Genomic DNA, 13,900 nt, shown 5'->3' with positions numbered 1-13,900 from the left:
TATCTTAAACATACCACTTTTAGTCTTATCCTATTGTTAAGCATCAATACTGTCTCTAGTACTTTGCTTTCAAAGGTTAGTTATAACCTGGAAGTGGTGACTGTCACCTTAAATCCCAGCACTGGGGAGGCAAAAGTAGGACAGACATGTTGACTCTTTTTACATCATTATTGATGAGTTTTGTGTATTTCTATTTGTGTGTACCTTGGCTTTTATTGTATTTTCCTGGTGCAAGGAATTAATCTGTCTTGTGTTGCTGTGAGTGACAAGTACTCTGTACTAAGCTGTATTCCCAGCCATCTTTTCTTAAAACAGTAGAGGGGAAACTCTTATCCTTGGTGATCTTTGGTATGCATCTTAGTAAGACTCAAGTCACTATTAAGGAGCAAGTTTTTTATGTCATCTTTAAAACTTGAATACATCTTCCTTTGGACTTAAAACTATTAAAGGGCAAATTTAGGGGTTATTGTTTAAAAATCAGAAGGTGATTTCAAAAATACTGAAAACAGCAAGTTATCTGTGGTCTTTTGTACTTAATCTTTTGAGTTTTCACACTCTTTTCATTTTTCTTTGAAAGAAACTTGACAAAATTTTTTTTTCAAAAAATAGTCTGGCTATATTTGGAACTCACTATGCAGATAAGAATGACCTCAAACTTACAGAGAACCTACTGTTTCTGTCTGCAGAATTTTGGGATTAAAGATATGCTCAGCTATATGGTCTTATTTTTAAGCCATGTCTATTAATAGTAGGATGAAACATTTCCTGTAGTATTAAATGGATGAGTTGAGTTGTTAATAGCATAACCTATAATTTCAACATTTGATGCTGGCAGTATGAATTTAGTGTTAGTATCGACTAAACAAGGATTACATGTTTTTCAGATATTCATAGGACATATTAGTCAAATAATATTTACAGTGGTATGGCCTAAAAAGTAGGTGACAACTGTAGTTATTCTTTGTTCTTTCTCTTTAAGGGACCAGTTATTCTCCACAAGAAAATTCACACAACCACAGTGCTCTTCATAGTTCAAATTCACATTCTTCTAATCCAAGCAATAACCCAAGCAAAACTTCAGATGCAGTAAGTATTAAAATGATGTTTAATTGGTTAAAAGGCGATTGAAGTGAAAAAGTACACTGTAAATATTCTTAGATGTTGTCTTTAGATATTTAAAATATTTCAACTGGAATTGAGCTTAATATATTTTTGTATGTTATTGTTCATATAGCAAGTACAAATAATATCAACTTTTCTAAAGTTAAGGTTTGTTTTCTTTTAGTGATAGATAAATTGCTTGTTTATTCTCTGCTGTGAAGTTTGTATTTCACCAAACAGTGAGGACAATATCATGGTCCTAAATGGCATAAAACAAACAAAAACAAAAAGATGGCACTGTAAAATACTTTGGCAAGCTTCGATTAATGAAATATATTTAGTGCGGGTCCAAATGAGATTTCTTATAAAGAATAATCTGATGTATACTAAGTTTTGTCATATAGCTAAGACACAGTGTGGGTCATTTTCATGGAACTTGATTTGATAATGTGTGATGGTGATAGAAGATTTTAGAATGTTAAAGATGTTTTGTGGATCCTTAAGATGACATCCCATCTCTCTTAACAAATTTGAGAATAACTTAGACAGTTGAAGATATTGTTTAGTCTTTAAGAGATACAACAACACTTAAAAAGAAAGAGATGTATGGAAATTAATGGACATGGTACACATGCCTCTGATCTCCGAGATTGGAAGGCTGAGGCAGGAGACAAAACTGGGGAAATTAGCAAGAACTTGCCTTTAAAAAGAAAAAAAAAAAAGCATAACAAGGATTTTTGATAATTATGGGGGAAAGGAAGGAACTGTCCAGATAAAAAGTCAAACCAGAATCATAAAATAGTGTCTATTAATGAAGAAAGTGAATTTCATAGAAAAGCAGTGGACAACTAATGAAAGATGTAGTCTAAAGCAACTATTGATTGCAATTTTAAAAGTTACCACAAGTAGGACTTCAAAAATACAAGAGAGAGTAAAAAGTGAATGAATAATGTAGACTTTCAAACAAGGACTTTGACTTTGCTCATTTAAAAAAAAAAATTGGGCTGGAATCATGGTTCAGTTATTAAAGACCAGACTTAGAACAAAAAAGATAGAAAAAAAAATCCTCCTTAGAACAGCACTGTGGTGGAGGGCTGGGAGAAAGCTCAGGAAGTAAAGGCACTTTTCTGTGCAAACCTGAAGACCTGAATCTAGTCCCTGGGAAGGGAAGGAGAGGTGAAAACACAGCTGCTCCCCACAGTACACTGACCTCTCGTTACGGCTTTCTTGCCTCCCCCCCACCACATGCAAGCTTGTGTGTATGTGCACATATATGTGTAATAAAAGCAAAATTAGAACAGTATACTTGAATCCCTACCCCGTTTAAGCACTCTACCCTAATTTTGAGTCGTTGGAAAGTGCTTTAAACTCAAACTTGACTTATATATTCATGTAATAAGCCCTCTTGTTATTAGCTAAGTAGCTTTTGATAGTTTGGAACTTACTTGAGTATATCATAACTTTGCAAAACTTCCTTTGGGGGCAGGGTTTAACTGTGTAGCTACCTGGCCTACAATCATGTACACCAGGCTGGAGCAAAAAATATGTGTCACCATGCCTAGCTCTGAAGCCAGTTTGCCTGGAGACATTCTCTTTAGTTTACTAATTTTAATTTTACTAAAAAATATTTTATTTACTAAAAATATTTATCAAAGGATTATTAGTACTTAATAGGAAAGGCCATCTTTATTTAATGAGCAATTAATAACTCATGAGTTAATTTATTATTAACATACTTATGTAGTTTTAAAAATGTTGGTAGTATGAACAGTTGAAAAAGTGGAGATAACTTTTTTGAAGAAGAAACAGTCACATTCAAGTAAGGCACTTCAATGTTTGAATTCAAGGATAGGTGTCTTGGTAGAATGTCCCTTTTATGGGAGGGTTTAGACTGGGTCTCACTATATAATCTTGGCAGGTCTGGAACTTGCTGTGTACACCAGACTGGCTGGCTGCAAAGCCGTATAGGCCTGCCTGCCTCTTGAAGGCCCTATTTTTAAAGTCATACAATTTATATACTTTTCTTAGATAATTTATATAACTTGATGTTTACTATATTGAAAATAAAAATATTTTAAAACTTCTCATTTATAATGCCAACCAACCCCATCATGTGTTAATATGTTTAACATTTTAATAAAAAATAACCTTTCTAAAGAATATCTTAGATATCTCCTATCCAGATTTTTTTGTTTGTTTGTTTGTTTGAGGGTCAGGTTCTGACCATAGGTCCTGTATGGCTTCTCAATAAATGCCACTTTGATGATGATAAATTAAGAAGGAAAAAAGAGAAACTCATTTTAGTAATGTTAGGAAGTAGTTTGAATCTTGTGGAAGAAGCTCAGGTTTCCTCAAGTATTTGTAATATTTGAGAACTGATTGACTCTGTGGCTACATGTTATGCTTAATTTAGAAAATGTGAAATGTATGCAGACTTTAGATATTCTTTTTATAAAGTCAGGGATGTTGGTTCATGCCAGTACAAATTGGTACTTTTAAATTACACCATTGCTTGAAGGATCTTTATACTTGACTCCATGGGTTGAGATGGTGTTCATTGGTTTGTGATTGGGAAAGTAACTTGCAGCTTACTTCTTACACTAAGATATTCCACTTGTATAAGCTGAGATTTCATACCAGTGTTGTAGATCCTTATACTTCAAGGCTGTGAATGTTACATGGTGGGAACACAGGTATAGCCAGTGGGGGGATTAACCTTCCTCAGTAAGAACTCTGGTAAAAGAAGTGTTCAGCCTATATATTGTTTCCCTTAAGACAGCAGACAGTTTGCAGTCCATTAACTTTGAAGAGCACTCATGGTTTAGATACTGGTATCTGTCTGTTCTGTTCCTGGGTCTGTTTATTATTAGCCTGGACCTTAGTCTGTTTCTCCGGCTAGTTCCTAGACCTTACATTCTTGGCTAATGTTAACCTCTGAACAAATATTTAAAGGGGAACAGCTAAAAAAATCAAAAAAATACTAGATAGTTTCTGGATATTTTAGGCTTGATGAAGTAAGTACTTAACATTTACCTGCCTTTTTAATCTTACGGCACCAGTTCCATGTAACCACTTTCCAGGTTTTTCTAGTTTCATTGTAATTTTACATGGACTAATGTCTGCAAGGGATCAATTGAGAATTTTGAAAGAGCAGCATTAGTTAACAGAACTGTACTGCTACCTTGTGTTCTCCATTAGACAGTATTCTACTTAGTACTTAGCATATGCCATGGATTTTAAAGGCAAACCAAATTATCATATCAGCCTTCTGTTTGTCTTGAAAAGCTTTTGGTTTCTTTTTCACTAAATAACAGCAAATACTAGTTGTCTGCCATCTAACATTATATCTGATTACCCTTTTCCTTCTGAGTTTAGAAGTAATGATTTTATGCCTTCATGTCAGTTGGGCATCACCCCTCCCCATGTCACTAGTTTTACTAGTTAAACTTCTGCTTAAGTTGAGCTCTTATAAAGCTTTCTAAATTCAAGGTATTAGTAATCTTCATGTTATTCCCAAACCTAATAAAGTGATATACTATGATCTTTCTAGATATTGTAGATATTCTTACTCATAAAGGTTTTAGTGTACCAAGTGTTCTAAAATATATACATTGAAATTTTTATTATACATGTCAAATGTTTATTGACATTTTGTAATTTTTAAAATGTATTTTTAAGCCTTATGATTCTGCAGATGACTGGTCTGAGCATATTAGCTCTTCTGGAAAAAAATACTACTACAATTGTCGCACAGAAGTTTCACAGTGGGAAAAACCAAAAGAGTGGCTTGAAAGGTATTTGCTTTTAATCTAGTAATATTCCTTACTTAATTTGTTAATTAACATATCCTAAGTCATTAAACAATATCTTTAGGTTCTGTATAGTGAAACTATTTATTTTTAGTCATGGTACCCTTTTATGGTTTTCCTTCATGTAAAATAGTTTCTAGGACATGTAGACAATCATCTGTGGTGGCCTGTGAACAGTCAGTATTTGATGAAATACTTAGCAATCAGTCATTTGATGTTGTAATAGAGGTCTTTATTTATTTCATTTGGTTAGTTTGAGACAAAGTTTCATACTCAGGCTGGCCTAGAATTCTCTCTCTAGCCAAGACTGGCTTTGATCTATTATTCCTGCCTTTATCTACCATATCCTCCTTCTGCCTTTTTTTTTTTTTTTGGGGGGGGGTTTCTATGTCTGGTCCTGGCTGTCCTAGAACTCACTTTGTAACCAGGCTGGCCTTAAACTCACAGAGATTCACCTACCTCTGCCTCCCAAGTGCTGGGATTAGAGGCGTGTGCCAACGCTGCCCCTTTATGTTTTAGAAGAAGTCTTTATGTGACCAAAAAAAAAAAAAAAAAAAAATTTTTTTTTTAAATTTCACAATTTATAGAACTATTGTTGGGAGTTTGGGCTGTGGAGTTAGTGTGAATAGCTGGTAGTTTCACTATGAGAAACATTTTTTTTTCATCTGTTTGTTGTATCTGTCTTTGAGAACAGTTTCAGTAGCAAACCATGTTCCATTCGTTTATTCCATGTACTGCTTTGTTGAGCATTTGGTAAGAAAAGTTATTACAGAGACTCAAGTACTTCATGTTATTTTTATTCATAAAGTGATGTCTGATCTTTTACTTCTAGAGAACAGAGACAAAAAGAAGCTAATAAGTTGGCAGTTAATAGCTTCCCAAAAGATAGGGATTACAGAAGAGAGGTGATGCAAGCAACAGCCACTAGTGGGTTCGCCAGTGGGAGTAAGTGCTCTTTTGTCTTTTGTTACCTAACAGTATTTTTTATTTGTTACTATTGCTTGTTTTAATTTACCAATTTATAAATTCCATCTACATGTGTAAATGGACATGGAAATATATGTGATTTGTATTATTGCTTCTCGATTATTTCCTGGAAAGGGAAATGGTTCAGGGTGGAATATGTGGTTCTTATTACTCATGTTGTCTGTAATGCAGAATTGGTAAAGAGCAAGATTTCAGTTTTTAAAGTACTAAAATTGAGTTCTTGGGCTGGAGAGGTGGCTCAGAGCTTAAGACCTTCAAGAGGTTCTGAGTTCAATTCCCACATGGTGACTCATAAACATCTATGTTGAGATCTGGTGCCCTCTTCTGGAGTGCAGACATACATGGCAGGCGGAACACTGAGTACACAATAAGTAAATAAATCTTAGAGAAGTAATTGAGTACACATTGATACCAGTGCACTACTAGCATTTTGTTACCAATGAGAAGCTATCCGTGTGTTAGATTGACACAAATTTAGATGTTGTTTAACATTGCAGTGGTGTGAAGTATATTTAACAACTCTGGATTGTCATTTTCACTGTGTTAGAAAATCATATCAGATAGTCACACTTGATTAGAAAACAAATTTCATGAGAGAGTTTTGCCAGACTGTACTGACGAGGCTATACTGTTATTTATCAGTGGCTTACATGTGGTAATGTGTTTTCAGTGTATCTCTGATGTGCAATAGTGTTGCTGGGATCTAACCACATTGTATGTACTTAGAAGTTAGTCCCACTGCGTTAGAGATATAAGCTGTATAAGCTGTCAACTGAGGCTTCACAGGGACATTAATATTCTCGACAGAAACTGTTTTTCAATTTTGTTTAAGGTGCCTTGATGTGTAAGAAAAATTGTGGTCATACCATCGTGTTTTCTTGAAATTCATCTACTGATGTGTACTGCTGATTCTCAAGGAATTCTTTGATGGGAAATATTACTTAGGGTGAACTTAGTTGCATTAGGGGCAGTTTTCTGTCCAGCTGATCCCATGGTCCTTGTGCTCCAAATGAACACTCAGAGACTTCTATTAATTATAATACTGTTGGCCGATGGCTTGGCCTTCTTATCGGCTAGCTGGCTTAATTATTAACCCATAACTACTAATCAATGTATTTCCACGTGGTCTTGGCTTTCAGGAGAATGTTCAGAGAACGGCGGACCTGCAGCTCCTTTGCCTGCTATATCGCGACTGTTCTGGCAGGCTCTCTCGCCTACTGTCCCCAAATTTCCCCTCTCCTATTCCCACCTATCTTCTTGCCTCATTGGTTGGTCCAACAGTGTTTTAATCATCAACTAATAAGAGAAACTATACAGAATAACATCTCCTGTCAAGGAACTAATTTAAACTACTAAGAGAATTAAAATACCATTTTAAGACATAAAATGTGAGTTTTAATTTTGTGTTGTCCTTTGTCTCAGGTAACTAGCAGATGTCAACCAAACAAAAAGGAGCTAAGGTTTTTCTTGGTGAAATCAAATAACATATAGTTTGTTGTCTTTCATGCAATTGATGGATGGGGAGGGGAAGCATGGAGGAGTGATACACATTGTCTAGAAAAGAACTGTTAAAATCAAAACATAAGGAAAATTTATTGTGCTTGTGAACTAGGTCCTAGAATTAGACAAGTACTGCATTGGGCCAGCTGATTGTAAATAGGTTTAGGCTAGTAGTTCTCAAAGAGGGAAGACTATGTCTGCTGGCTTACAGGAATATTGGGTGGTTTTTCGCCATTTCACACTGAATTCCTAAATGTACAATATAGATCTGTAGCCAGAGTTGTGGTGTATATATTTTGTTTATTTTTAAGTGGGAAGTTTTATACGGGAGGGAAGGGAGTGGGAAAGGAAAGGTAGAGGAGAAAGGAGAGAGAGAGAGACACTTATTTTGTTTTCTCATTTTAAAGTTTAGTCATTCTTTTCCAGGGTTAGAGTTTATAAAGTTACATTGGCATGGACCACATGGTAACTTATTGCTACTTGACAAAAGTTTCAGCATTGCAGACCACACTTCTCCAGTACCTTTATACTTTATTTCCCTTTGGGAAATTTTATGTGGGCTTTGGTAGAAACTAAAAATGTGTACAATGGTAGCCTCTCTAAACAATAATTCTTAGGGGGGAAAAGTCTTACCACTACAGAACCAGGAATTCCATTATGCCCTCCCTCCCAAGAACAGAAATTTACTAGACACACTTGATCCCAAGGATAAAATACCTACAATTCAGATCCAGAACCTGAGGCCATTAAGGGTAAGAGTTCAGTTAGTAAATGGAGAGAAACCAGAATTGTATGGTATAATGGGAAAAAGTGTAAGATGCCACGACCTTTCATTTTGAGAGTGTATGAGTGAACAGGCCCATCCATATAGTAAGACCTAAACTATGGTATAGTTTCTTCTTCCTGAAAGTCCTTTTCTCAAGGTTAGGCATTTGGATAGGGTCTCCATTCCCCTGGGGGCTTGAGGAAAGTTCCTGCTTGATAGAGCAGTTATTCTTTCTCTGTAATAGAAACTTGTGGTTCTTTCATTAATATATGACTGGTGGTGGCCTATTGTCAAGGTTAAGGCTAGCTTCCTCAACTCCTGATATCAAGCTACACTCCAATTCGCATTCCCCTTGTCTCGGTCCTGTTTAATCCTATGTGCAGTTATAGAATATAAAACTGTAGTTTCTTTTCAATTAAATAAGCTGGCAGCCAACCTGATTCAATGGCCCTCAGATTGTATCCTTCTCCTCTTCCTCTCCACCACGTACTCCATATATCCTCCTTGGTACCTGAACACCTCCATCCCCAGAGAGAGAGAGAGAGGGAGGGAGGGAGGGAGGGAGGGAGGGAGGGAGAGAGAGAGAATTTTATATGTTGGGGTTTGGTTCATAATTTCAAAGTAAGGCATGTTTGTTATTTTAAAATTTAGATCTTTTATGGGATGTACTCCTTTAACCACTATACTAGGGAGGCAAACACAGGTGGATCTGTATAAAAATTTAGAATGTTAAACTTAGTCTCTTGACCCAGGAACTTTCTGAGGTACATGCTTTGTTTACTACATGTGTATAGAAATCAGACATGTTTATATTTAGAACCAAAAATGATATGTTATAGATCACTTTTCTTGTTCATTGGTATTTCAGGGATCTGCCTCTGTGTTAGTTCGATTTTACATCTGCTAAATTACTGCCTGTACCATTCTGCTTCAGTATACTATTATTATTCTAAGCCTTCTGCTGTCTGAATATTGAGTGGTTTTCAGCCATTTCATACTCAGTGATTTGTATCTGCCCTTTTACTGTTCCTTTGTGTGCAAATAATGCGTCAATAGATCTGACTGGGGTAGTGATCTGGTTTAGTTTGTATTTTTAAAGTTTTAAGTAATGGTTGAAAGAGAACTTTTTGCCATATTGGGTCCAATTTTTCCTGTTTAATTTTTCCCACTAATTTATATATGGAGCTGTAGTAATAAAGTCCAGTATTCCATTTAATTATTTGACATTGTCAAATACTGTTTTGTGTTTATTGGCATCGGGTAGAATAGTACTTAGAGTGTGTTCCTTTCTACTGGAGTTTTTACCACAATCTGATACAGTCTAAAACTCATAAGTGTATGGATATAATTTTCCTTTTTTATTAACTGGATCTGGATTATTTCTTTCTGTATTTAATAAATAGTATGATTCTTCTAAATTTAGAGAAACCTCAATTGGCATTTCTTATATCACTAGTGACATTTTGGATCTGGCCATTCTTTGCTGGAGAGACTGCCCTGGAATTATAAATTATTATTATACCTGGCTAGTCATCCCTCCTCCCCCCTACCTCCATTGGCATTCAGAGATGTCTGGGGAGCTGTGGTACAGATAGAGATACTTGTATAAATGCCTTCTGTCTGGTGACGCTAGGAAGCAGTTGCTGCTCCACCTGTCCCAACTTCTATACTCTGCTCTCATTTTGACTTTAGAGGTATTTGAAGTATCATTTTTAATTATAGGTAATTAAAGTGGTAGGGCTAGGCATGCTGATGGCACTTGTCTTTGAGGATTTCTTATAGTTGTATCTTTTTTAATGAAGAAACTAGACTAAGATTCAAATAGTTTTATGTTTGTACAAGATTGTAATTTAATTTTTTTACACCACTGTCATAGCCAATGTTTCTGTTACTGGTATATTTTGTAACATACTGAATTTATATGTGTTATGTAATGGGAGAGTGTCTTTTGATACAATTTAGGGCTTTAGCAAACCAGTGTCTTAAGTGTACTATGGTAGTTGTATAGTGACCATTTTAAAATTGATTTAGAGCTTGAGAGTCTGTCCTTTGTACCTTCTTGATCTTAACAGTTAAAGAACTTGGATTTGGAAAAACATATTCAACAGTGAGCATCCTTTATACAACTGTGAAGATATGTCACTTCCTTTTAATCTTGGGGTATTTCTTGTTTTGGATGTTACTTTGGGATATCAGAGGGGTTTTTTGTTTTTGTTTTTTGTTTTTTCTTCTTCTATCGATCTTTGTCCACATGATTGTTAAAGTCCTCCTTTTGTATTACTTTGTGGAAGCACAGTATCAGAATTTAAATTGTTGGCAGAATTTGAATTATTTTCTATACTTTGTGAGCTTAAATGCTTCCGTTGTCATTGCTGGCGATAAGTACATTTTCTGATTATGGTTATATATGTTGGACTTCTCTTTTCAGAAAAACATGTGAATGTGAAATATGATTGTTTTAAAAACCTTGTCAGTGTTACTCAAAACATCTTACTGATTTATGTATGGGGAGAACAACTCAGTATATATTAAACTATTTTATATCATTGAAAGCCCTAGACTGAAAACACTTTAGATTTAGAGCCCACATTAGCTAGCAGTTTAGTATTCAAAAAGCTGAAATTAGTGAAGCCAATGTTCTTTTGTAATTGACCCACTGGATAATTCTGTTAATTATTTGAATCTATGACCAATATTTTAAAAGAAATAGAAAACGTTTGCCTTTTTATTTTTCAGAAACATAATTTTTTAAAAGTAAAATGTTCTATTTTAGAATTTTTTGAACTACAGTTTAATTTCAAAGAATCCAGTAAACGAGTTGACCTATTGAGTAGAGATTAATATTTATAATTGTTACAACTCTTGTATTGATATTATACCATTGTTAAAACTGCAGACACTAACTGGGCTTGCAGTTTTATGAAAAGGAACATTATTACAGTTATGTTGCTCAACTAGCTGATGTTCATGACACAGGATTCTAACAGCATCTGTTTTTCTTCCCCTTCTGTCATTCCAACATCTCTTTTGCGAACTGTGAACTACAGTGGAAGACAAGCATTCCAGCGATGCCAGTAGTTTGCTCCCACAGAATATTTTGTCTCAAACAAGCAGACACAATGACAAAGACTACAGACTGCCAAGAGCAGAGACTCACAGTAGCTCTACGCCAGTACAGCACCCCATCAAACCAGTGGTTCATCCAACCGCTACCCCAAGCACTGTTCCTTCCAGTCCATTTACTCTTCAATCTGATCACCAGCCAAAGAAATCATTTGATGCTAATGGAGCATCTACTTTATCAAAACTGCCTACACCCACAGCTTCTGTCCCTGCACAGAAAACAGAGAGAAAAGGTATGCTGTTACTACTAGAACTGTAGGTTCTAAAATATTCTTTCCTTCTGCTCAAGTAGGACTCTTACATAATAAAATACTTTTTAGTTTTTTTTTTTTTTTTTGTGATATTAGGTAGATGTAGGCCTTAAATTAATGGTTTGGGTTTTTCTTTAATTTAGGACTCAACATTTTGTTTTTGGTCTTTGATACTAAAACCATTTAGTTCATACTGTTTAGTTGTTATTTTAATAACGTTACATTTAGATGGCACAGTGCATTATTATTTGGATAAAATATTTTTCAGGTTTTGTGGCTGTTACCTAGATAGCTTGGGAGATTGTGTCCATTTTCTCTTAAAGACATTTTAAAGCACTGTTTTCCACATAAGGCAGAAAATAAAGTGAATCTGACCTTACTTCTATGAGATCTGAGAACTGGAAGGAAATGTTACTACACGAACTGCCTTTATACAACTTATTATAATATCCTTAGCATGCTTAAAAAGTTAAAGTTGTAGCAAGAGCTGCTTGGGAGTGGTAGACACCACGGGCAGTCCTCAAAAATCCCCTTGCATAAGGCATTCATAATGATATGGTTTCCAATCTCAGGGTAGTAAAAGGGAATCTGTAAATAATCTCAATTCCATCTATACTTGAAACTGCTGACTCATGTCAGTTGATGTGTTGGTCTGTGGAAGTGTGCTATTGTTTTGTTTTTCCTCTGTGTGATCCACTTCAGTGTCAGTAGCCCACAGGCATAGAGGTCAGGCAATAGGTAGGAACCAGTTTGCTCTAGCATGAGACAATATGAGAGGCCCAGTGTGCTGTATTAAATGATGTATGAGCAAGATCTTAGGTTTTCTCTCCTTCAGTGATGCTCTGTCCTGAGCCTTGACAAACAGTGAGACAATTGTGGTTTGTTGTACAAACAAGGTGGGAGGAGAACACCTGAAATAGCGGATAACAAATGTCTTAGCATTGGAAAAATGTGCTTAAAATGAGGGACCCTGAGTGTATGTGTTGTGCATCTATAATTATGTTCTCACAATGGGCGTAATTAATGGACTTGTGTTTAACAGCAGCTTGTGTTTGCTTGATCAGAAGTGTAAGAAAACATGAACCTCATCATTTTTTCAGGAAATAGTGTTGTTAACGTGAAATGGTGTCCTAATGTTTTATCTGCATCTGCTTAGGTGACTGAGCATGTCTTGGTTAGCTTGTCTTATGATACAAACAAATAATAGACAAACATTTGATCTATCAGAAATACAAAAGTGTTTTTTTGTCAAATAGAACCCAATGACCTTTTTAAACTGCTCTAATGTCCCTTCTAATTGTAAAGTCCTTTTAAGAGTTGTGAAATCACAAAACAAACAATAGATGTGAGTTCTTGTATTTTATTCTGGTCAAGGAAGCACATGTATTTCATTTAGTAATTTAACGGGATGCCTGTTTATATTGCTAACACAAAGCAACTATGGAAGCAGACCTGCTCAAAGATCTCATGCCAGCTGTAAGCACATCTAAATCACATAGTTAACAATCTGGTTCAGTAGATACTTACTAATATGCAGGGTTCTTAGTCTAAAATTCCTTATTCTGATTTATGATATCCCCAGACTAAGTAAAATATGACAGAGCTTACTATATGTTTGGGTAGTGATGGCCTTTTGTTGCTGACATAAAAATGGACATTGACTGACTAAAGTGGACCAACCTCAGCATCCTGTCTCTTGTTTTAAATAAAATACCTTTAATGGTACTAAATATCTTCATTAAAAAAAAAAAACGAGAGATTGATTTAGAAAAAGAAAGTGTTGAATATATACTTGTCAATGTGGTAAAGTATTTTTTGTAATCAGTTTAAATTTCGCCAACTTAAATTGTTTGCAGTGTTTCAAAGTATGCTTAACTTCTACATTTTTGGTAGCAGTTTTAAAAATGTAACAGACACAACCTTGTAAAAAGAATATTAGAAAATTATTGCTCATATGGTAAACATGGAAATGCTTGTTTACTTCTTTACAGATTGATAAATTTCACTGTTAGATGAAAAAAACAAGGTTAGGAGAGTATTATTAAATTGGAATAATGTATTTATTTGTGAGGACAGAAAGCTGAGGATGTGTTACATTTGTTCTTTTGGTATGGCAAATAGCTTTAAAAAAAATTTTTTTTTTTTAAAATTGTAACTTCCCCCATTGAGAGGGGTGGTACCAAGAATCGAACTGAGGACTTAACACATATAAGCATTCTCCCTACCACTGAACTATGTTGACACTGTGCTTAACTTGCAGATTTCCTCAGTTGAATGGAAGTAACAATTGCCAGCTATTTTTGTGTTTATACATTTGTAGAAAAAGATGTGTGTGTTCACAAATGTGTGCTTGTGTGTTGACA

General features: G+C 35.1%; 1 protein-coding gene across 6 annotated transcripts in view; it reads left to right on the top strand.

Annotated features, from left to right (window-relative positions):
- Wac (WW domain containing adaptor with coiled-coil) overlaps positions 1–13,900 on the top strand; it is a 59,458-nt gene that overhangs the window by 32,686 nt on the left and 12,872 nt on the right. For 5 of the 6 annotated variants that reach the window (XM_051205747.1, XM_051205749.1, XM_051205746.1 and 2 more), the window contains exons 4-7: positions 980–1,086; positions 4,780–4,895; positions 5,743–5,855; positions 11,211–11,519. In XM_051205747.1, coding sequence (XP_051061704.1) covers positions 980–1,086; positions 4,780–4,895; positions 5,743–5,855; positions 11,211–11,519 — 645 coding nt within the window. The remainder of the gene's footprint in view (positions 1–979; positions 1,087–4,779; positions 4,896–5,742; positions 5,856–11,210; positions 11,520–13,900) is intronic. The other variant, XM_051205750.1, reaches the window with a different exon arrangement.

This window comes from Phodopus roborovskii, unplaced genomic scaffold, assembly GCF_943737965.1.
Source record: "Phodopus roborovskii unplaced genomic scaffold, PHOROB, whole genome shotgun sequence".
NCBI classification, from domain to species: Eukaryota; Metazoa; Chordata; class Mammalia; order Rodentia; family Cricetidae; genus Phodopus; species Phodopus roborovskii.
This window is presented reverse-complemented; position numbering and strand designations above follow the sequence as displayed.